Source organism: Pogona vitticeps, chromosome 4 (assembly GCF_051106095.1).
Source record: "Pogona vitticeps strain Pit_001003342236 chromosome 4, PviZW2.1, whole genome shotgun sequence".
In the NCBI taxonomy this organism is placed as follows: domain Eukaryota; kingdom Metazoa; phylum Chordata; class Lepidosauria; order Squamata; family Agamidae; genus Pogona; species Pogona vitticeps.
The window spans coordinates 32,728,517-32,753,894 of NC_135786.1; the positions used below are offsets into that span (position 1 = coordinate 32,728,517).

The 25,378-nt window shown below is 39.4% G+C and overlaps 1 protein-coding gene across 5 annotated transcripts in view; it reads right to left on the bottom strand.

The window, feature by feature from the left end:
* Nucleotides 1-25,378, bottom strand: part of ASIP (agouti signaling protein) — a 75,923-nt gene that overhangs the window by 18,328 nt on the left and 32,217 nt on the right. For 4 of the 5 annotated variants that reach the window (XM_020806507.3, XM_072997016.2, XM_072997017.2 and 1 more), the window contains exons 2-4: nt 3,956-4,026; nt 3,535-3,695; nt 215-276 (exon numbers count right to left, since the gene is read on the bottom strand). In XM_020806507.3, coding sequence (XP_020662166.1) covers nt 215-276; nt 3,535-3,694 — 222 coding nt within the window. In that variant the 5' untranslated portion in view covers nt 3,695; nt 3,956-4,026. Of the gene's footprint in view, nt 1-214; nt 277-3,534; nt 3,696-3,955; nt 4,027-7,392; nt 7,525-25,378 lie in introns of all 5 variants that reach the window. The other variant, XM_072997014.2, reaches the window with a different exon arrangement.

Consider the following 25,378-nt stretch of genomic DNA (forward strand, 5'->3'; position numbering starts at 1 on the left):
GGGCTCCCAAAGGAGAAGTCACATCACCCTCACTAATCTTACTATTCCCAGATTTCTTTGGGAATATCGAACCAGTTAAACTAATGTAAAACTAATATAATTTACCAGCATATGCATTGAGAACAACAGGGAAACACTAGAAGCCCTATAGTTTATCATTGCTGAGGACCAAAATTACTTTAACCTTGCTGGCATTTTGAGAACAATCACTTACCTTCATAGATTTATTTCTCTCTGCTTCTTTCCTACTTAGCTTCATGGATGTTTTGGTTAACTCTTTAGAGAAAAACAAACAAACAAGCAAGGAAAGTCACAGATATGCTTCTGATTTAATCTTTTTTTTAAAAAAAGTGTTAGAGCTTTATAATTTCTGTGCAGCATTGCACACTACTGTGTAGGTATTGTATTAGATTTAATTAAACATTACAGAAAATATGGAGATGGGGCTCTCTCTTTGCTTCTCTACCCACATAAACACAACCAGTTCTGATGCATGCAGAAACACAACAGGTGACAATTCTCTCATCTATAAAAGCATGAGGAGTGGCCCCAGATAAGTCTCCAGTGAACTAAAAACCACTATAATCAGCACACTCCATGATTTCTTTTGTTCAGAGCACCCAAGTTCTTAACTTGGCAGGTTGCTACCAAGGGAACAGTATCCCTATTTTTAAACAGTGTGTAGAAGAAGAGACGAGGTATAGAAAGAGACATAGTTTAATAGGGCACAGATTGAAACAGTGGCCGAATTCTCATACTGTTCCTCAAACAGTTCCCTTATGTACTCTCCTTCCTTGCTGCCTTTAAGACAACCAGCTGCCCTAAAAAAAGTGGGAAAGAAGGGGCCCCATGGAGGAACTGTGCAGACGGTACATTGGTTTGATTCAGTCTTAAATCAAAGTGATGGTTTCCTGCTAGATTGGGGTACACAATTTAGCAGAATAAGGGCTGATAGTTTCAGCCTAGCCCAAATTGCAATGTACTGTCACAAAAGCACTGAATTGTGGTAAATAACAATGTCCTTAGTTGAGGTGTAGAAAAGAACTGTTGTTCACCAAACAGTGGACATATATTATTGATCAATCCCTTCTGAGATGAAAGTTATAGGCAAACTTTGTTAGGAAACATGTAACAAACCTTGGGCACAGCACTTAGAGCAATCTCCAACTAGCAGTTAATCATTGACTCTTGGACAAGAATCTTATCCCTGTATCCAGAGGAGATAGCACTCTGGTGATTTGATTGCACATGCAATGACAATTAAGTGTTATTTTGTTATTCTAAATAAAATAGAATTCACAAGATTTTGTGTAGAGGTTTGACCTCCTCTTGGATACCTACCTTTGTGCTGAGGCAAGTCCCAAGACCTCAGCAGTGCGTAGCGTAAGCCCCTTGAACAACTCTGACCTTAAAAGAACACTTTACTTTTACCCAGTAGTTTGCAAGTACTGACACATGGGCTTTGTGATTCCTTAGAATTCACAATAGCTCAGTTAGGCAGGACTCTAGATAGCTAGTTTGTGGCCCTCTCCACTCCTTGTACAGTGGTGCCCCGTATAGCGAGGTTAATCCGTTCTGGATTAACCTTCGCTATACGAAAACATCGCTATACGAAAACATCGCTGTGCGGGTAAGCAAAACCTATTGGAACGCATTAAACTTAGTTTAATGCGTTCCAATAAGCGTGGAAACTTACCCCTCCAGCGATGTTTTCGCTCCGGCGGCCATTTTGGAGCTGCCGATCAGCTGATTGGCGGCTCCAAAATGGCCGCCGGATGACCCGAAATGGCCCCTATCAGTGTTTTCGCGCCCTCCCCTTGCTTACGGAGGTCGCGAAAATGCTGCGGGGGCTCCAAAATGGCCGCAGATGGCCCGAAATGCCCCCCCGCAGCGTTTTCGCGACCTCCGTAAGCAAGGGGAGGGCGCGAAAACACTGATAGGGGCCATTTCGGGTCATCCGGCGGCCATTTTGGAGCCACCGATCAGCTGTTCGGCGGCTCCAAAATGGCCGCTGGAGGCCCCAATCGTCGCAAAGCGAGTGTGGCGATTGGGGCTGATCCGTATAGCGATCCCCAAAAAGGGATCGCTATACGGATTCTTCGTTAAACGGTGCGCTCGTTAAGCGAGGCACCACTGTATTTAGCCAGACCCTGCTGTTCAAGAGACCAGTCCTTTGTAAGGATTTTTATAATTAATTTTATTAGAAAAATAGAGTTTCCTAGAATCCGTTTATATTGCTCAAACTTTAGCGTAAGAACATATTCAAAAATCATTACAGTTAAATAAAATAACTAATCTCCATAGAATAATAAACCCTATTAAGCTGGGCTAGCCCCACCTCCTTCTTTCTCTCCACTTACTTCTTTCTCCTTCAAGCCACATACTCAAACCATCAAGTTATTTTTCTCTTCCATCATCATGGAATAGAACTTCTGAACTTCTTCCACATAACCCATCGTCCATTTTCTACATTCTCTAATGCCTCCCTTCTTCTTGACACTTCATGGCTGTTAACCAATTAGCCTTGAGGGGCTATAACATTCCTCCTCTCTCAATTCCCATGAAAATCCAGGTGTTTTATCTCTTCTCCAATTATCTTGGAATGTTGAATCTTCCATGGGCTCCTTGTCCGACCTTCAGCTGTATCTTGAACCACGCTGTACCAGTCTTCAGAAAAATACTCTCATAGCACTTAGAAAAACACATTCCAATGTTTCTCAAATTATCTTCACACAGAACCTGTCTGACTCCATCTTACATTTCTCAAATTACATATCCCATACTGCTTCAACTCCATTACAACTGGAAGTCTGAATGATCATTTCTGTGTAATCTTCATGACTGTTTATCAATGCTGACAGTGAAGTATCTTTTTCCAGCCTTTTCCAACTTCATACTCCAGTCATTCCTCATTTATCTTCTCCATAACTTTCCTTCAAACATACTTCCTTGCCTACTGAATGGTGTCTTCATTTCTATGCACATACATAAATAGGCATACATGGTGCATGACTAAAATGGGGCATTCAGACAGAAATAAAAGGGACAGCAGTGCTCAGTCTTAGTTCAAGATCTCGCCATTTCTAGTATTATACCCTAACAGATTACCCACAGCCTCAGTAGGAAAATATTCCTCATTCTTGACTTTTAAGGAAGAGAGTATGGAGAGAGAAAGAGATACCCCTTGTCCTATAAGCAGGATCTTACAGTTTACAATACAGTGGGACAATCCCCCCCCATATCCGCAGTTTCACTGAAAATATTCACTGTTCTGAAAATATTAAAAGAAAAACTCCAAAAAACCAATTTTATATGTATTCCCAGAAACACCGCTGTTGTTGTTGTTTAGTCGTTTAGTCGTGTCCGACTCTTCGTGATCCCATGGACCAGAGCACGCCAGGCCCTCCTGTCTTCCACTGCCTCCCGGAGTTGGGTCAAATTCAGTATCTGAGGACGGGGGGGGGGGGGCAGGAACCAATCCCCAGGGTAGTCCTACTGTATAGAGATAAACTTGAGTTAGAGTTTTTTACTGACCTACTATAGAGATAGGTGGGAGATCCGGGAACTTGATTTTGCTAGTATGTACCGCACTCTTGTTCGTGTCCTTCTTTTCCTCTAATATCATATATGAATAACTGGTTGCAAGCAAAATGCAGCAGAGTAGGAAGCCAAGGAGAAGGTTCCTATATTCCATTCTGATGGGAAATAAAATAACATTTATCTCAATAGACATTCACAGAAACCTAGGGAAAAGGGATAGTGTAGTAAGGGTAAGCAAACATTGGTTGATTCCATGCCTTCACTTCCAATGCTTTACCTCTGAACTCCGATGAAGAACTGCGGAGATCATACAAAGTCCTAAGTTCAGAAAAGCTCCAGAAGCCCCTCGACTGACCTGCATCTGAGACTATGAGCACAAAATAGAAAGCCATCCAAAAAAGCAAAATAGGCCAACCTTTTCTTGTTCTGTACTGTGTCAGAGAAATCCAGCCACTCACATCAGTATCATGTCAAGAGAGGAGGAGGCTGTTGGGTGAAAAGGGGGAATTATTACAACAATTCAAAAAGGAAAAAATAAAATAAAAGAGGCAATGCAGTCGTCTCACTTTTATTTACTATCTGAGGTCATGCAGCACTCCAGCAAAGATATCCAAAATATTACCGTTGGCTCCATAACATAGGTAACACTTAAAAAAAAAAAACCTCCAGAATCCCTATCATTTCTGGATGGCATTCAGAAATTAAACAAAAAAATGACAGTGCATTCCCATATCTGTCTGCTCAGAGTAAGGCTCAGAGTTTTTAATGCAGCTTACTTCCATGAAGATGGGAGTAGCCTTAATGCGATTGTTGAACTTTGATCATACATAGTTATCTGATTGCAGGTTTCCAAGGTCTATTGAGCTGGAAGATGCCTTTTACTATGTGAAATAAGTCAAATGTAGGCAGCCACCAAGTCCCGTACTGAATTATCACATGATTAACTGGATCTGAATAGTCTTAACATATTTATCCATGCAATTGTGTCAAAATGTGTTTGGTAGTTTTATAAACCAATGGAATTTTAGAGCGACAGCTTTCGAAAGCAAGTAACACATTTTTCACTAGATTTGATCAGCTTCAGTCAATTTTAAATGGAGTGCCTGCAAATGGATTATTATTTATTATATCAGATGAGGGATGAGAAAAGTTAACCTTTTGAACAACTCCCCGAATACTCCAATCAAAGATATTTTTTCTCTGTCTATATTAAAGATAACTGATCGTCGTTGTTTAGTCATGTCCGACTCTTAGAACTGTTTCTGTAAGTCTTTTTGGTTCTTGGATTAGTACCAGGAAGCTGTCTTGCTAGCTCTTTTCTCAGATTGAAGCCAAAAAGCCTCCTTCCCTCATTCATGGTTATTTTGCATTAACCACTGGGAGACAAAATTGTAGCATTTGAAATACAAATTCACCATTCAGATCCAATCCTGCAGATGGTCATAGGTTTTAATTTCTTTGATCATCAAGATCTTAAACTCTGTTCTCAAATACTTAATCAATCTGAATGAATTTGTAATACAGAGCTTTGATACTATATCTGGATTCTTCCTTCAATAAAACCTTAATATATATTTTGAACTCTATAAAGCAGTGGTTCCCAGCCTTGAGTCCTGAGCTGTTCTTGGATCAAAACTCTCAGAAGCCTTCAACCCTAACTGTGCTGGCCGGGATTTCTGAGACTTGTCAGCTAAGATTATCTGGGGACCCAAGGTTGGGAACCATGGCTTCAAAAAAATATTCTTACAGAGTAATGTTGGTAAGGATCTGAGATCTGAAAGGTGTTGGTGGAGAGCCGAACACTGAGTGGCTGAGCATATTGCACCTGGATTGTTCCATTTCACCATGCTAGAGTTTGTGGCTAGAGAAAGTGCTGGAGAGTAGAGATAAGGTTGAGCATTCCTAATCTGGCTTGTCCACCTCATTGTCTTTGAGACAAAACACTATGATTTGTAATGAATATGAATATGGGACATGAAGAAGGACTGGCAATCTTTAACCCCCCCCCCCAAGCTAGAGATAGGGAAGGGGCAGAGAGAAAAGACCTGCATGACACTTGGGTGGAAGACTGGCACCATCAGTAAAAAAGTACAGTAGTGCCTAATCAACATGTGATGGTTAGAAAGGGCTATGAAGCACTGAATTGTCAATTCATTGCTGGTTTCTATTTCAGTTGAACAAGTGTTTGGTACTTCCTGGCCTTGCTTCTGGTGGGTGTCCACTCAGAGACAGTGCCCTGGCTTCCCTGTTCCACCTCTGAATTTGGCTGAAGTAAAAACCAACACAATCTGCTGGTTCGTACCCAACTCTAACGACAGTTATGATAGAAACTAAATAGATAAAGATGGTGACGAGGCTCAAATGTCTCAGGCTCCACTAGTAAAAATGAACGTAGTACCAACTCAGTGGATATCATTGCCATCACCATCACCATTGTTATTATTCCATTGATAGAACGCAAAAGGATAGGTCTCCTATATGAAAAAGCCTACAAGCTGAAGTGCACCACAGGGAAAACAACCAGGAAGGACACTAAAACTGACTTAGGCTGGTAAAAAGAGAAAGAATACGCAGTTTCTTCACTTATATACTGTATTTAGACTAGCTATCACTGAGAACAAGAATTAGCATTCTACCAAAGGGTTTTATTATTTTTTTTAAAAAAATCCTTCTTGTTGAAAGAAAAGACAGTACATTATGTACGAGGCATTGCAGGTAAGGTGTCACACTATAACTTTATGAAAGCTTTCTTTAGGATGAGGGAAGCTTTGGTTGGTTAAATCTTGAGAAAAAACTCAAATCACTGCTCTCACCATTGAATCCCCACATAGAAGGAATGCAAAGATACATTTTTCATTCATTCTGTAACCCACATATTGCAGCTCAAACCAACCAACCTCCAATGCATGACCTTGTTAACATTTTGGTAGCAGCCTTAATACGATCAGATGTTTGGAGAAATTAGGCAATAGCTACAAATGAGTTGCAATAACTGCCATCAAATAATTCTGCAGCACATTTGCGTTTCGGCATGCATTAGAAGCAACATAGTTGAAATTACTTGATTACGTTTTGTAATCAAATAGTATACAGATATATATATAAAAGAATACAAAGATTTTTTTTGTACTGGAAAATGAGTGGATCAGAGGCATACATACTTAATATGAATAGAATGGATGATTATATATTCTGTGTTCTCCTATCCTCAAACCTTTTTTTCCCATCCCCTGCACTCCCTTTTACCTTTTGTATTCCCTATCCCATTCCTAGTAGTTTAAAAATAAAAATAATTAAAAATAACGTTTTGTGGAATATGTCATGATCAGAAAGAATTTTCCCTCAAGAAAAACATGCAAGCTGTGATGACATGTTCCAAGAATAATTATACTGTATTGATTATTGCTCTTCTCAGACCAGCAACAAATTCCCAAATCTGCGTCCACTCCGATCAATATGTGATTCCAGAAACCATCTTTTTTTTAAAAAAAAAAACCCAAATTATTTACACTCAAAACAACAAACACATATAATTCACCAATTCTTTTTCCATTTATAACACAAAAATTCCTAACAAAGTTTATATATTTTAATTCATATGCATTTAATAGTCACAGTGTATCACACTTAAGTGTGTGGAAATCCACTGAAATCAAGGACTTACGCACACTTAATTTCATCTTGCACTGTGGTCAACAAATTAATGTAATACAATAAATCCTGCTCTTAGTGAAGCTATTCTGCTTTGTAAGCATATCACACCCCAATTATCACTGGTATATCAGTCTACTAATTATTAATGTCATTTAGTTTCTCCAGATAGCCTCTAAGTACAAGTGATCTAATAGCTACCTTCTTTGGAGCTGTGAACTCTTTTTAAATTCAGAGCATGGACAGAGTTCCTACTCCAGTCTTCTGAAGATGCCGGCCACAGAGACTGGCGAAACATCAGGAAGAACAACCTTCAGAACACATCCAAAGAGCCTGTAAAACCCACAACAACCATCTTTTTAAATCATTCCTTCATTCCAGTCAGTTTCTAAAAGGCATTTGGTCTTCTTACTGGTATTTGGTATTAATCTTAAAAATTGTTGACAAGCTGAAAAGAACCCACCCCAAACAACGGCAACAAAAGCAAAGAGGTAAATTCCATTAGTTTCTCCTTTACGCATTTCAAAGGTCTCTTCTTCAGCCTCTAGCCACAGTATTTGATGCAATATATAATTCTTGGACCTCTTTTTATGCATTCTTAAAAATTTCCTGACAAAATGCCAGATATTAATACAAAACACAGTCTGGGCCAGCTGATAGCTCCCGTAAAGACCTCATCTGGGTTACAAAAATTGTGCTAGCAACTCTAATAGTATTATTCAATTAAATAGTATTCCATTTTAGGCTCACCTAAACTAGTTCTGCTCTTCCTGGAATCAATTTAGCATATACCACAAAGATGCACAGTTCAGTTTATCAAGGTCAGTGGATTTAAATACTGAGCAAATGGTCTAAATGAGACCGATCATGTGACAACCTGGAACATTGCAATTTGAGCTTGGTCTGATTCAAATCATATAAAGATTCAATTCTTAAAAGCAGCAACGACAACTACCAACCCTCTGATTTAATAAATTGTGCTTCTGTGTTCACGATTCAAAACATCAATGGCCCAGTATTGCTGCACAATATCATGCCGACTCTGCCATCAGGAGAAAAGCTGCTTTATACAATGAATGTGGACAACATCAATGGCACCAGTAAAGATGGTATACAGGATACTCACTTGTGCTTACTAACATTCACTAAGTGACACCAAGCTATGTAAAACTTGGCATCTTTTTTCTTGCTGGCAATGAGGGCATGATATTGTGTAGCAATGTTGGGTCATTTCCTTGCATTTTGAATCATAGATACAGAAGCCCAATATCCCACATTCATAAAATGGAGAGGGCTTTTTTTGGGATGAATTTAATTTTGCACTTCTTGTAAACTCACCACACCTTACTTTTAAGAAATCTAAACAAATGACTTCCCCTTCATGGATTGCTGCCTTGTCATGGTGAAAGGGCTTGAGTAATTTAGAGAAGCTATGGGCTATGCCATGCAAGGACCCAAGATGGACAGGTCATAGTGGAGAGTTCTGACTAAACGCGATACACTTGGAGCAGGAACTGGTAAGCCACTCCAGTATATTTGCTAAGAAAACTCCATGGACAAAAACAAAAGGCTAAAAGATATGATGCTGGAATATATCCCCTCAGGTTGGAAGGCTACTGAGGAAGAGCGGAGGACAAGGACAAGTAGCTCCAGAGCTAATGAAGTGGTTGGGTCAAAGCTGAAAGGACGCTCAGCTGCGGACATGCCTGGAAGTGAAAGGAAAATCCGATGCTGCAAAGAAAAATACTGCATAGGAACCTGGAATGTAAGATCTATGAACCTTGGTAAGCTGGATGTGGTCAACATGAGATGGCAAGAATAAACATTGACATCCCAGACATCAGTGAACTAAAATGGATGGGAATGGGCAAATTCAATTCAGATTATTATCATATCTACTATTGTGGGCAAGAATCTGAAATGAAGCTCATAGTCAACGAAAGAGTGGGAAAAGCTGTATTGGGATACAATCTCGAAAATGATAGAATGATTTCAATATGAATCCAAGGCAGAACTTTCAACATCACAGTAATCCAAGTTTATGCACCAACCACCAGTGCTGAAGAGGCTGAAATTGACCATTTCTATGAATTCTTGCAATGCCTTCTAGAACTGACACCAAAGAAAGATGTTCTTCTCATTATAGGGGATTGGAATGCTAATGTAGGGAGTCATGAGATAAAAGGAACAACAGGTAAGTTTGGCCTTGGAGTTCAAAACATTTTTTCTTTTCTCTTTTTTCTTCTTTCCTTCATTTAATATTCATTTTATTATTGTATGTGTTTGGTTGTATGTTTTATTGTATGTACCTCTTTGGAAGCCGCTCAGAGTGGTCGACTAGACCAGATGGGCGGGATAGAAATCAAATCAAATCAAATCAATCAGTCAATCAGTCAATCAGTCAATCAGTCAATCAATCAATCAATCAATCAATCAATCAATCAATCAATCAATCAATCAAGGCTAATAAAGTTTTGTCAAGAGAACAAGCTGGTCATCACAAACACTCTTTTCCAACAACAAAAGAGGTGACTCTACACATGGACATCACCAGATGGGCAATACCGAAATCAGATTGGTTATGTTCTCTGCGGCCAAAGATGGAGTAGCTCTATACAGTCAGCAAAAACAAGACCTGGAGCTGATTGTGGCTCTGATCATCAGCTTCTTATAGCAAAATTCAAGCTTAAACTGAGGAAAGTAGGCTAGAGGGCCTTCTTAAATAAATAGTGCAAAGAAATAGAGGAAAATAATAGAAAGGGAAAAATCTGAGATCTGTTCAAGAAAATTTGAAATATTAAAGGAATATTTTGTGCAAGACATCAAGAAGAGGTGGCAAGAATACACAAAGGAATTGTACCAGAAAGATTTGGATGTCTCGGACAACCCAGATAATGTGGTTGCTGACCTTGAGCCAGACATCCTAGAGAGCGAAGTCAAGCGGGCCTTAGAAAGGATGGCTAACAACAAGGTCAGTGGAGGTGATGACATTCCAGCTGAACTACTTAAATCTTAAAAGATGATGCTGTTAAGCATCAATATGCCAGCAAGTATGGAAAACTCAGCATTGACCAGAGGATTGGAAAAGACCAGTCTACATCCCAATCCCAAAGAAGGGCAGTGCCAAAGAATGTTCCAACTACCATACAATTGCACTCATTTCACACGCTAGCAAGGTTATGCTCAAAATCCTACAAGGTAGGCTTCAGCAGTATGTGGACCGAGAACTCCCAGAAGTACAAGCTGGATTTGGAAGGGGCAGAAGAAATTGAGAACAAATTGCTAACATGTGCTGGATTATGGAGAAAGCCAGAGAGTTCCAGAAAAACATCTACTTCTGCTTCATTGACTAGGCATAAGCCTTTGACTGTGTGGACCGCAGCAAACTATGGCAAGTCCTTAAAGAAATGGGAGTGCCTGACCACCTTATCTAGCTTCTGAGAAATCTATATGTGGGACAGGAAGCAACAGTTAGAACTGGATATGGAACAACTGATTGGTTCAAAATTGGGAAAGGAGTATGACAAGGCTGTGGGGACGTTTGAAGACGAGATGGTTGGACAGTGTCATTGGAGGTATCAACATGAATTTGACCAAACTCTGGGATGCAATGGAAGACAGGAGGGCCTGGTGTCCTCTGGTGCATGGGACCATGAAGAGTCTGACACAACAACATAACAACAACAAATTAAATTACTTATTAAACTTATTGTCCTGTAAGCTTATTTCAGCATTTACCTTCTTGGGAACATATTACAGATTGATCTCAGACAAATTTCAGGTATGATTTCTGTTCTGTAGATTTGAGGGATAAGCTAACACAACTTAGCCGTCTTCTTCTATTAATGGGGAAACTTATGAAAAAACGTTGAGTCCAAGAGCTTTCTGCTTTTATGTTAGCCATGTTTCATGTCCCATGAAGTTAATTTTGACTTATGGAGAGCCTGTCCAGGTACCGAATACACAGAAGTGGTATTCTTCTGGAGGTATCCTGCGGCTGTACAGCTTACCCAAGGACACAAAGGCTGGCTGTTTGGGATATCCACTCACCCATTGTCCTTTGCCCATCTAACAAGCCTATTCAGACCAGGGGGAAGTGAATCGAATGTGGAGGATATATCAGGGGTCTCCTACCAACTCAGACTTGGATAAGCTACTTGGATGAATAGTGAAACAGTTCAACCTAATAAGAAAGAAGTCCAGTTGCCACGACTCAAGTTTCAGATAACCTCACCTGGATAACTGAGCATCTTCATGGATATAAGCTTCATCACATTTTTTTTTAAGCAAGGAAACTGACGACATGCCCCTTGGGAGTCACAAGGCTATTTGGAAGTCACAAGGTTTCATGGTCAGGATATCGTGATGCTCACTAGGCTTTATAGAGGCCATCTTACACAGTTCTGTGCTACCCATGATGCCTTGTAACTCACAGGTAGTTTTGAGACTCACAGGGAGCGCTGTGAGTCTCAAAGTAAAAATATGCAGAGGTGAGCAATTGATTAGGTAGTTTTTTGGACTACCTAATCCAGAATTGTGTCTACTTTCATTGCTCCAACAGCTACAAGTAAAATTAAATAGCTGTATTAAGAAAATAATAATATTATAGCCAGATAAAGACAACTTTATTTAAATTATTTATTTATTTATTCAATTTATATGCCGCCCACACTACCCAGAGGTGGGTGTTAAGTTTTGAAAATGGGATATGGAGTCTCCAGGAGTGCTGTTGTTTCGTGCCATCAAATTGGTTCTGACGTATGGCAGTCCTATTAATTAATGAGAGCCAAAGTGTCCTGCCTTGAACAGCTCTGCTCAGGTCTTGTAAACTAAAGACCATGGTTTTCTTTATTAAGTTAATTGCTCTCCTGTTGCGTCTTCCTCTTTTGCATCCCCGGAACTACTGGAGTGATCAATTCTATTTTGCTAATTTGACTATTAGTTCCCAAACAGGATGGATACATCTTAATATTTGACCATTCAGCTTTGGGTGACCCTCCCAGGAGTCTAGACTTGCAACAGAATCTAGCATCTGGATAGCATTCCTCTTAGCTTCTCAAACAAATTCAAACTTTTCTCGCTATATTATTGTGCGCAGCTAAGAGAGGTCTAAAGGGGTGTTTCAGGCTGCATTTGCACCTATGAATGGGCTGTATGTGGCCTACAAGTTACACTTTCTCTGCCCTCTAAGTGTGACGATTCCAGTTATGCAAGATTGTATCTCATGCATATCAGTAACGATCCTTTTAAATAATGAATGCACTTTTCTATTTAATTTCTGGGCATCTGCAATAGATGATGTTATGCTTTCTTACAATTTATGGGGTTCACTGTCCAATTTGAAGATAGATTTTCATGTTGAAAGTGCCTTTTACTGTTGGTTGTTGATCAAAACAAACACACACACAAACTATCAATCACTATTATTACCCTTCATTTCAAACAAAAGTTTGACTTATTAAACTCTCTACAAAATTGTCTGAATCTGTAACAGAGCAGCAGAGGCTCTTAAATTAGTGTTTGGAGAAGTACTAAGCTCAGATTCAGTCCTTATAGAATCCTTTGACATATAAATATTTGCTTGGACATGCTTACAATTATCATGCTTACCCTGATAAAGAGTGTAGTGCAATAAGAAAATCTTTTAAATTGAGAAAGACACATCACATAGAATATGAGCATGCTTCCTGTGGAAGAGTTTGTGTTGAAAAAAAATCATGTGGTGGCATCTAATCGCAGCATTGAGGGCAAATAAATTATGGTTTCCATACCATAATTGGATTTCAAATGTTTCAGCAGTCAGACAAAGCTTGCATTTATCTTCAAATGGCCAATCACAAACAAATGCTCGAGCCCCTGCTGAGCTGAACTTCAGCAGCGTGGCTTGCCTTTACCTCCCTCCCCTAATAGCGCGAGACTTCTGGTATCACGAGATTAACATATGAGGAGAGGGGGGAATTTTAGGTTATTTAAGAGCTGTTCCTCCCTCTCCACTTCCTTTGCTGGTAACAGTCAAGGAGGGAGTCTGGCTGCTTGGTTGTTTATTGAACTGCATAGTTGGTCAAGAGGTCCGCATGGCTCAGTGTTCCAGATCAGGCTTCCCTCCCTTGGTTTGACTGGTGTTTATCTGTTGCTTATTTGGAGATTTGATATTGTTTTCTTGGATCGGTTTGGTTATTGAATTATTTCTTTATAGTTGATTTGGATTAATACAGCACTAAGGGGGTCGGTGTGACTGCACGGCTTGCATGAGCCACGTGGTGGCGCAAGCAGCCCTCTGGGGTTAACTGTAAGATTTAAGTTGCCATTTTAGGGTTCACTATAAAAATAATAAAGAGTAATAATATTCATTCAGGCACTGGATTTTAATTTAGTTACACGAGGGAGTAGAGAGGCATGTTACCTTTAGTTGGTGCTTGCCTGCTGAGGTGCCTAAAGGCTGAGGCACAATTTAAAAGTGTGCCTCAGCCTTTAGGCACCTCAGCTGCTTGGTGCGCCGCTCCCCCCCTTTCTTCAGAAAAGCTTAGCTCAAAGTGTTTTGGCCTTGCTTGGAATTAATTCAAAACAAATACAGAGCAGTTGTCTAAGTACGCTTCTGTCGGTAGCTACTGGCTTTAAATTAATTTAATATTAATTATCTTTCATAGGCTCCTTAAATTTATTACAGTAATTGCACTTACCTATTTAGATATTCAACTTAGTATAAATAATTATTCAATAATTTTAGAATTAATTGTTATCCTTACCTAAGACTTGATTGAGATTAGAGGGCATTTTAATTGAATAAATACACAATTAGGTAATTAATTAATTAATTGATAAAATTAAGTATATAAATAAATTACAGTAATAAGTAATAGTACTATAATTACCTAATATTTGGTTAAGAATAAAGGTGATTATAATTTAATACATAAGTAATGGAGAAATCAATTAATTGACTGAAAATATTTGAATTTATAGATTATTAATAGTGAATAACTATTAACTATTATGGAGTAAATAAGTATTTCCTTATAATAAATATATAGAAGGGTATAAATTGGTACAGCAGGTCGCATTTCTCGTGCCTAGATTGCGCCACTCAGTATGATAAGGGTAAACTGAGGATTGCTGCACGAGCGGGGTCGGAGTATTCCTTGGCCCGCTGTGTTTTTAATTGGAATTGAATTATAGGTGGCAAAATGGCCTTGAGAAGGGGTTAGGGTAACACAAGAAGAAAGCAACTGGCCAAAAAATGGCCAATACCTCAGGGTTGTCGCCTCATTCTTTGTCAGATAAAGAAGCTTGGCCCATCTGACAGCAGCAGAGGGGGAAAATTTCGACCTTAGAAGCCAAAAGAATAACGAAGTAAGCCCCACAGTCCAGTGAGGCGCAACTGCCCCAGTCGGCTAGGGAATCTAAGGCTCTTCATGGGGCTAATCTCAAAGATCTGGCTGATAATCTAATGTTTTGATTTGCAGTCCTGGAAGCAGAGCAACAAGCGGAGGGGACCTCCAGATGAGAAGCAGTGGTAACACCACTGCGGCAGTGTGCTGAAGAAGGTAGATCGACCATGATCGTGGCAACAATCAGTGCAAAACTGTTTGGCAGGCAGCAGGTGATGGATGCTGTTGGTGCAGACTGCATGTACGGGAGGGAGGTACCAGGGTGATGACACCTCTGTCAGGTAAGTCAACTACTGCACCAGACACTTCTCCACTGTCACCTGCTTGGCCTTGGCCAGGCAGTGGACAATTTAATTCTCCAATTTACTCAGCATATAATACTCAGAGTTAGGGCTCCAAATACTCCATGGCCTAGTATGAATGCACACTTTGGTGTTTGGATTACTCCAGACCCGTTAATTACATCTCTAGCCCCAATAAATACGATGATGAGTGTAGAGGCTTGGCCATAACCATTAGTCTCGGACATGGTTATAACACCACACCATTGCAAGCCTTGCCATTTGGGGATCCGCTATGCCCCTGGGTGATCACCTCACCCCAGCGTCTAAAGAAAAGGTTTGAAAAGACAAATAGATAGATTTATTTGAATTGCTGAACAGAAATGTGTAAAAGAAAGGTTTGGATGAGGAGGATGACAAGGACAAAGAGAAACGCAGGAGGCAGAGACCAGGCAGGACACGGGCGAATTGGCTGCCCAGGTTCTCAATATACACTGGGGTTGTGGTAATGCCCAGCCTTGAGGGGCGCAATCCTTATTCCAATATTTAGATTTGATCTATAAGGCGTATTGGGAGGGTAAAGAGATTAAATACAAAGGATAAAGTGAGCAAAAACACATGCAATGAGAAATAGAGGTCTTTCACCACTTGGGGGAGCAGCTTCCCTTCAGGAAATGGCCTAAACCAATGATCCCCAACCTTGGGTCTCCATATGTTCTTGGACTTCAACACCCAGGAATCCTGGCCAGCAGAGGTGGTGGTGAAGGCTTCTGGGAGTTGTACTCCAAGAACATCTGGAGGCACCAGGTTGGGGACCACTGTCCTAAACATAGTTAAACCTTCGGTTCCAGAGCCATTACTGGGCAGTTGGTGCTTACAAGAGAGAGTGAAATTAGATATTAAGAATGCTTATTTCCTTTGATTAATATGCATTTCCCAACACTATGGGATTTCTTCATAAAACCATTGAATCATAGAATTGTAGAGGTGGAAGGGACCCCAAGGATCATTGAGCCCAATGCACTGAAAAACCAGGGATTCTACCGATGAAACATGCCTGACAGATGGTGATCCATTTGCTTTAAAATCCCCAGTGAAGGAAAAATCATCACTTCCCAAGATAGTCATTTCCACTGTTGAGTAACAGCTCTTACTGTTAGGAACTTCTTGGTAATGTTTACTTGAAATATCCTTTGCGGTCACTCAAATTTGTTGTTTCAGGTTCTAATCACTGGAGTCATAGAAAACAACTTCATTTGTTTTCTTCTCTGTGTCAATCCCTCAAATATTTAATATTTATTGCCATCATATTGTGTCTCAGCTTCTTCTTTTTTTCAGACTGAACACACCCATCTCTCTAAACCATCCTTCATAGGGCTTGATTTGCAGATCTTCAATTCTTTCCTCTGGGAACAGTGAGTATACCCACTGCCATTCACCGCCAGTCTCCCTTAACCTGATGCTCTGAAGCTGGGTCTTCTTTTTTTTTTAGCTCAATGCACATCATCCCCAGCAAGCTTAGTCAATGACTGGAAATGCTAGGTTCAAAACATCTGGAAAACAAACATCTTGAGGGTGTTTCTCACAAACTCTCAACTTGCTCATCAAATTTTGGTCACTCATAATGGCAGATTGACCCAGAATATAAATATGAGAGAGAGAAATATATTGCCTACCAGAGATACAAGATTTCTGAAAATTCTGGAAGGGTTCAGGCAAATTAGTAATGGAATGATATAAGGGAGATATCATAATATACACAGTATGTACCTTTTGGTCACCACCATATATAAAATGCATAATTTCTATCATTGAGTATATACTTTTATACTGTTTAGCACATTGGTCAGCAACCTTGGGCCTCCAGATGTTCTTGGACTTCAACTCCCAGAAACCCTGGCCAGCAGAGGTGGTGCTGAAGGCTTCTGGGAGTTGTAGTCCAAGAACATCTGGAGGCCCAAGGTTGGGGACCACTGGTTTAGCATACTACCAACATTTATAGAGCAATTTTATTTATTTTAAAGCTTTTAGGCTGCCTTTAAGTGCCTTTATGTAACCCTGAGGTACATAAAATAATTCTCGGCATGTTTATTGTGATGCAAGTCTTACTTTTTTCATTGGAGCTCGCTTACAAATAATTATGCATGTTATTATTGGCACCTCATAGAGCAAATGCCTTTAGTTTTGTACAAGCAAAATTTTTAATGTGCTCAATACTAGAACAAACGGTGGTATCCCATGTTACCCTAGGACATGTTTTTAGTTACTGCCCTCTGAGAAACAGTAAAAGAGCAAAAATATTTAGGTAGAAATCGGCTCACTAAGAACTAGAGGAAGCACAGCTCAACAGGATGCCAAACTTTTACCAGATTGGAAACACTGAACTGTGCAGAACAATCTTTCTTTAATTATGAGAAGTATCTTATATTAAAATTTTCATACTATGCATCCAGAGTGAAAAAAGCCCTCCCCAGAATATTATTACTTATGTGTGCTGGTATTAAGTCACTCTGTGAATTCCAGGGACAAATTTCTGCTGGTTCTGATGCTGATGGGAAATGAAAATGGCAGTGAATACCTACAGTGACTTCCTAATTTGAGTAATTTTTCAGTTGAAAATGCAAGAAAGCCCTTGTCTTAAAAATCATTTTATTCATTCCAATGAAGAACATATTTCATAGGAAGTCATAGGTTGCCGTTATTTCCCCAAATGCTTCCCTTACCTCTCAGATTCCCTCTCTCCTGAAAACACTTCCATTATAAATATTGTCATGTAGTTGGGTGGCTAAGGCAAGGGTTGGCAACATGCACTCTGTGCCTAATGGGTGCTCCATAATATTTTTGTGGCTTCTGCAGCTTCCCACTGAACTTTCCTCATGTGATATTGGATTTTCTCTTGTATTTTCACACTAAGAGCCATTTTGGAAGAATTAAAATAGTTAATTCTTGAGCAGAGGTGAAAGTGGCCTTTGGAACCACGAAGGTTGAGGATTCATGATCTAAAGAACATTCTTTTGGTGGGTTCTTCCCTGCCACTCTTAGGTTACTATTTGTCATTGCTTTCACAAGGCCAGGAGGTTCAACAACAAGCATTTTTTTCCTATTATCTCTTTGCATAAAGCATCAATATTGGTAAAAGCCCTGTTTTGGTATTAAGAATAAAGAACAGGTGAGTAAGGATCAGAGCTGCATAACTCTGCTGCTCAAGTTGTACCCATGATGAAGTTAACCAAATATTAATATTTATGACATAAATTTTGTACAGTTCATGTATTCATGGACAACTATATATGAATTGGCCTTTGGGGGTGGGATTTTTGAATTTCTTAGACTACAAAGTCTATAATTCTCCCTTTGGGAGAGCTCAATTTGGAGGCTGCCTGGTTTGAGTCAGCTTTGACTCCAAATCTTGATTTGGAAATCCAAAGCTTCACACCTTGTGTAACTTTCCTTGGAAAACAACAAATTTGTCAGAATCTATAGGTATAGGATCTCTTTTTGAAGAGTGTACACAAGCCATATTTCAGAAAAATATAAATGCAGGGCTTTTTATTTTCTTTAGTTTTATAAGGGTAACAACCAACAGTGTCCTTATTTCTTAATGAAACTGGATAAATCTGTTGCTCCATTTGAGAAGACTCAGTGTGCCAAGTTGCGGAAGGATAGGTTTGTGGTGGCGCTGTGGGCTAAACCGCAGAAGCCTGTGCTGCAGGATCAGAAGACCAACTAGTCGTAAGATCGAATCCACGCGTTGGAGTGAGATCCCATCGCTTGTCCCAGCTCCCGCCAACCTAGCGGTTCGAAAGCATGCAAATGCAAGTAGATAAATAGGGACTACCTTGGTGGGAAGGTAGCGCTGTTCCGTGTCACTGCCCATGTGACCACGGAAGATTGTCTTCGGACAAAACGCTGGCTCTATGGCTTGGAAACAGGGATGAGCACCGCCCCCTAGAGTTAAACATGACTGAACAAAAATTGTCAAGGGGACCCTTTACCTTTACCTTTACCTAGGTTCTTTGTAGTTCAAGAATTTGTATAAATGATGTTCTTAATCCTTTAAAATGAGATGTAGAATGGAGATGCTCCTTTGTTAGAAACATGCAAAATAGCGGAAGACAGTAGGGGTGGTTTTTGTAGGAGGAAAGTATTCAAAATTGAAGAAAGAGTGCTAATGCTTGCCCTTCTCTGTCACATTGGCGTATTACAGTATTTTAATTTATTAATTTCTACATTATTTCTCCCCAATACAATGATTGAGGAGTATGGGTGAAATAATTAAATTTGAGGAGAAGCCAATCACAAAACTGCATCCTCCTTTCAATCTCTAATCTCATGCAGGAGTTTTTAATGGAGAGTTTGGGAGGAAGATTATACACTTTTGAAGATTACAGTATATTCTTCTGACTTCTGACTTCAAACTGTGTCTTGAGAAGTGCTCCAACTTGGCTGTTGCCTGCTTTGATTCAGACATTTCATGTATCTGTTTGAAAACAGCTGATTTGGTTTTAGATGAACCTGAGTGCACAAGCCAAAAAACAAACAAACAAACAAACAAACAAACAAAACAGTCCCATTTCTTGAGAAAGTCCCATTGGTAGATACAGAACTACAGCATTGGCAGAGATTAGAGAAGTGGAAAGATCAAGGAAAAAAGGGGGATTGATGTGAGAAAATAGTTATCCAAATAGGCACGTTCCTGCCAAAAATGCTAGCTTTGTGTACACGTTGAAAGGATCTGAATGGAAACAACTTGACAACTCTTTTCGTGTTCTTTTCCCACTTTTTGTGCATTTACATGGAGCTAGACTTCTCAAATCAGGTACTCCCATCAACACCTATGAAGGAGCTTCCGGCTTGGCATGGTCCATTTGGACTTTCTGGTGTGTAAGCAAAATAAAGTTTAGGAAGTATTGTCAGCCAACTTTCTTGCTCTCTTTGAGGGGGCCCTTAGCAGTATTAAAATGTTTTGAAATGAGAGCGAGCGAGCAAGCAAGAGAGACTCATTCCATCTTTTCCTCCAGCGCTATCTAGTGTCTCTCTTCCTATGTGGCTGGTGACAGGAGTGCCAGTTTCTGCATTGTCTTATATACCTCTTCTCAAACAAAAATATATTTGCACGTTTGGGTGGTTGTAGCCACTCAAACACTCAGACAGCTGCACCTGCCATTTTCATTTCCCATCAAAGCTCAGGGTCCTGCATGAGGCCTGAGTTATGACTCTGTGCAAAATGAAGAAGGTGCGGCCACTGTCTGGAGCTTTGCTCTGTAACAGTGTAACCTAGTCTGCACACATTGAAAAAGAAGAATGAAAAGGAAAGAAATCCATTGCAGCAACTATTCAAAAAAGAATGTTGATATTTGAGGGTCCTTTGGGCTGCAGACCCCCCAGCATTCTAACCCTGGTGGCGCCAGTGTGGTTAGAAGATTGCTTTGTTCTTCCAAATGCTGTTTAGAAAAGCCTAGCCAGCTGTACATTTGTACAGTACAAAAGATCTATGCTGCTGTAAATCACAATACTATAGCCAAACCGAAAGTGGCTTTGCATACGTGTTTGAGGCTTATTCTCTATACTGGCATTCCCTCTCATGCAAACGGTTCCACACACAAAGTGGAATACTGCATATGTTTTTACTAACGCACCTCTGTTTACTTTCCTGCAATCAATACAAGATATTCTCCAGCACTTGTCAGTGGGGAACAAATCTGTGAATGGTCTACCATTATGTATAATACTCCCTGAACATCAAAAGCAAACAGGAAGAGGCTAACCGAGCCTCTTTTACTGGCATTCTGGTTTCAGATTTGTAGGAAGAGTTTAATGGGGAATTATTTATACAGTACATCGGATTCTGCCTGTCTCCTCTCAGTCCAAAGCGATACAGTTGAATTTTATGATTCTGTTGCATCTCCACACTGGCTTTAACAATTCAGTCTCCTCGGCAATGCCCTACTGAATTTAATGGGACATGGTATTGCAGTCAAAACCCTTTGTTCTTGTCTAAAGTTAACTACAATTTCATCCAATTTGTATGAGTTTGGACCAGTCCTTACAGAGTGTTGGTTCTCCATTTTGTGCTTTGTAACACCAACATTTTCCTCACCATACCGATGATGCAAAGTGTAAACTGATACCAATTGAAACAAACTGTGACACCAACCCCCCCACCCCACTTTCTGTAGGTAGCTATAGTTTCACTTTGTGCTGCTGCTGGTGTTCAACCATCAAGAGCTCCTCTGGTTGGAAGCTTTCGATTTAGCGCTACTCCACTATTAAATAAACAAGCAAATACAAACATTTAAAAGAGAAGAGCCTTTTGAAGCTGTTTCTACAAGATTATTTATAATATTGATTGTAAAGAGAGCTAATTTTTGAATTGCATGAGTAGTGGTTGGCTGTGATGTCAGAACTGAAGCACTCAGTTTAGTGCTCTTCCACTGAAACAAAACATTTCACAAAAATCTAAGGAAGGAGATATGTCCTGGAGTTTCTTCCAGACTTTTAAAAGAGGATCTCTGAAAAGATCAGATTTTCAAGGAAGATTTCAATATAAGTTAATGTACTAAAGTGAAGAGCAAAAAACAAAAACAAAACAGTAAATAATATTGTTTTGAAAGCTTTTTACAGAGTTTCTTTAAGTTTTTTTTAAAGGAAGGGGGAGAATATTTTAGACCCATTTCTTAAAGAGGTGATGATTTCTTAGAAGGGAAATAGGTTTTAGGAATAAATGTGGACAGAAATCTCCATATAATCTATGCCCAAGTGACACCAACTGGCAGAAAGCAAAGAGCAAATACTAGTCTGGATAAGGCCATGGCAAAATAATAAATTATACTGTAAATGTTTCAGTACTCTTGATCAAGTGATAGAAATATAGCATACATAATGGAACAATGCTTAAATTGTTAACTATCTTGAACACTTATTTTGGAGAAATATTAACACTAGTTCTCCCTGGTTTTTATTGAAGTTTTATGGCTCGTCTTAACTTCCATGATCCTGAAGCTCGCTTCACAGCTGTTAAAGACAGCATTGTTAACGACCATTTATAGTTCCTGTGTGGGAGGAACCTCTTAATTGCAACACCTCACTAGTACACTAAACAGAAAACAAATCTGTTTTGCAAAACCCAAATTGTCATTAATTTATCAACCTCAGTTTGCCAAGCTGGGCACTCAGTTTACCAACTTTGAGTCAACCTTGAGCCAGCTACCTGATCCTGGGGTCAAACTCAGATTGTGAGCAGACTTTTCACTGTAGTACTGCAGTTAAATGGCAAATTTAGTCACCTCATCATCTTAGTTAATTACTCTAGCGATGACCAGTTCAGGACATTTATGTAATCAATCCTTTTCAACTTCATTACCTGTGTTAATAATAAGATTATCACTTAATTCCTTTCCACCTTCCCCTACAACCGTGTATATAGTGCATACTGTATTAACTTGTGGCCTCAATATTAGATTCCATTGCTAGTATCTTGTTTGTTATTTACATGCAGGTGACGCTCCCACTGTGGAAGCTGTTGCAGCAATCTAACAAGGAGCTGCTTGCACACAACCAAGCACCTAGTCAGATCACCATGGCAACTTCTGAAGTTAAAGTTCTTCACATGTAAATATTGAACAGATACTAGCCTATGCATCTAAGGAAGAGAATTGTAATCCATGTCTCCTATTGAAATAAATCTGGTAATCTTTAAACTGCTAAACCATTTTGGTTCTTGTTATTGCTCTGTAACATTTTAATTATATCAGCTTGGAGAAGGAGCTTCATCCCCTCCACTGTGTGTGAGATGATGTTCATATGCCAGAAAAAAAAATCAACAGATTTCAAGAGCAAATATTGGGACCTTTGTGCAAGAAGTTCCCAGCAAATGATTCTCAGCTTTAGAATTCACTCTGAAGGTCCATCAAAATCCATTTTGTTTGAGAAGTAGTCAACAGGTTTTTATTAAATGGGAATCTGAGCAGAAATATGGGGTCTTTTTAGCTATTATATTTTAGGTCATTTTATCTTCATATGGTTCATATTTTTAATTATTTTGCAATAGCAAGCTGCCTTGTTCTATGGGATGGAGCAGCAAATACATATCCATAATTAAAAGCAATGTTCTGCTAAGCAAAATAATCAAGTTATTTAAAAATACAGAGTTTTGTGATGCTTTTTTAGTTTTATTGTGGCATAAACTTTCATGAACATGTGCTTACTTTGTCAGATGTATGAAAACACTCTCTTCCACTGGTATATAGATGCTGAAAGAACACAGTTTATGAAATATAAGAGTTCTACTGACTTGCTTCTGACATAATAACTCAAATAAGCTTTAGAAGCACATTACATGGCAGAAGCTAGCATTCATCATTCTGGTTAGGTAAAACGGTTAACAGGGCGAGACCATAAACTACAGTTTAATCAAGGCATGTTTCAACAAGACATAATATAAACCTCTTTTTGGATAATAATAATGTTAAATAAAGATTAGTTGTGTTTGTGTATGTCAGGCAAAAACAAAACAAAAACAAAAATGTTGCGGCACTTTAAAGACTAACTGCTATATTTTAATGTGAATTTTAGTGGGCAGGTCCACCTCTTCTTCTAAAATTATAAAATGTGTGTATGTATTTTTAAAAATCATTATGTATATATGAATTTTTAAAATAGTTCTTCAAAGTGCCTGGAATCCTTGGAGATGAATGTTGTAAGATGCACACACACATGGGTTTTACATGTAGTTCCTCTCTTCTTAGAGGAGACTATTAGCCCATGGCTTGTTTTCACCCATCCATCCACTGCTAATTCATGGTTAATTGGAATGAGTTCCTTTTTCGAGTAATGGAAGTATAATGACAGTACACTGTGGCTGTAATATACTGAGAAATGACTTTATTCTTTTTACATTGTAACAGTAACTCTATAGATACTTTGCTAATTGCATGGGTGCATGGTGGGGGAGGAATAATGCTGGTACAAGTGCCAGCTCATGAAGAGGAAGAAGGAGTATTTTATATCAGAGGACAGCAGTTTGCTTAATTTGGAGTTTCAAAGCAATTAAAAGAAGTTATTCTTTGTGAAATAAAAAGCAAAGAGCTGCTTTTCAAATTGTAACTATTATGGCATTCGTTTTTGTGCTCTAATGGTAACAAATTACTATTAAACAGTAACTTTCAAAGCTCGAGAAGAAATTCCCTTCAGTTAACTCAACTCTCATTGTTTTCAATGGGACTTAAATGGCAATCCTGTATGCTTTTACTCAAAAGTCAACTAAACTCCTCCAACAACACAAGAGGTGACTCTACACATGAACATCACCAGATGGGCAATGCCAAAATCAGATTGATTATATTCTCTGAAGCCAAAGTTGGAGAAGCTCTATACAGTCAGCAAAAACAAGACCAGAAGCTGATTGTGGCTCTGATCACCAGCTTCTTATAGCAAAATTAAGAGGGCTTTCTGAAATGAACAGTGCAGAGATATAGAGGAAAATAATAGAAAGGATGAAAACTAGAGATCTGTTCAGGAAAATTCGAGATATTAAAGGAACATTTTGTGCAAATATGGGCATAATCAAGGACAAAAATGGTAGGGACCTTACAGAAACAGTAGACATCAAGAAGAGGTGGCAAGAATACACAGAGGAATTGCACCAGAAAGATATGGAAGTCCCAGACAATCCAGATAGTGTGGATGCTGACCTTGAGGCAGACACCCTGGAGAGCAACTTTGGAAAACTCAGAAAGGGCCAGAAGATTGGAAAAGATCAGTCTACATCCCAATCTCAAAGAAGGGCAGTGCCAAAGAATGCTCCAACTACCATGCATTGCACTCATTTCATACGCTAGCAAGGTTATGCTCAAAATCCTACAAGGTAGGCTTCAGCAGTATGTGGACTGAGAACTTCCAGAAGTACAAGCTTGATTTCGAAGGGGCAGAGGAACTAGAGACCAAATTCCTAACATGCGCTGGATTATGGAGAAAGCCAGAGAGTTCCAGAAAAACATCTACTTCTGCGTCATTGACTATGCAAAAGCCTTTGACTGTGTGGACCACAGCAAACTATGGCAAGTTCTTAAAGAAATGGGAATGCCTGACCATCTTATATACCTCCTGAGAAATCTGTATGTGGGACAGGAAGCAACAGTTAGAACTGGATATAGAACAACTGATTGGTTCAAAATTGGGCAAGGAATACGACAAGGCTGTAGAGTGGTGCCCTGCTAGACGCTTACCCCGCATGATGATGAAATCGCTTGATGATGACTTTTTTCCAATCGCTATAGCGATCACAAAATGATGTTTCCTATGGGGGATTTTCGTTTAACAACGATTAGGTCTGTGTTTCGCCAACCGATTGTTTCCAAGATGATGATTTAAAACAGCTAATCGGCAGTTCGCAAAATGGTTTCCCGCTTTTTTCCGGACCAATTTTCACAAGACAGCGATCGCAGAATGGCCGCCCTATGGAGGATCTTCACAGGACGATCAGGTATTTCCCCTGTTGGAATGCATTAACTGGTATTC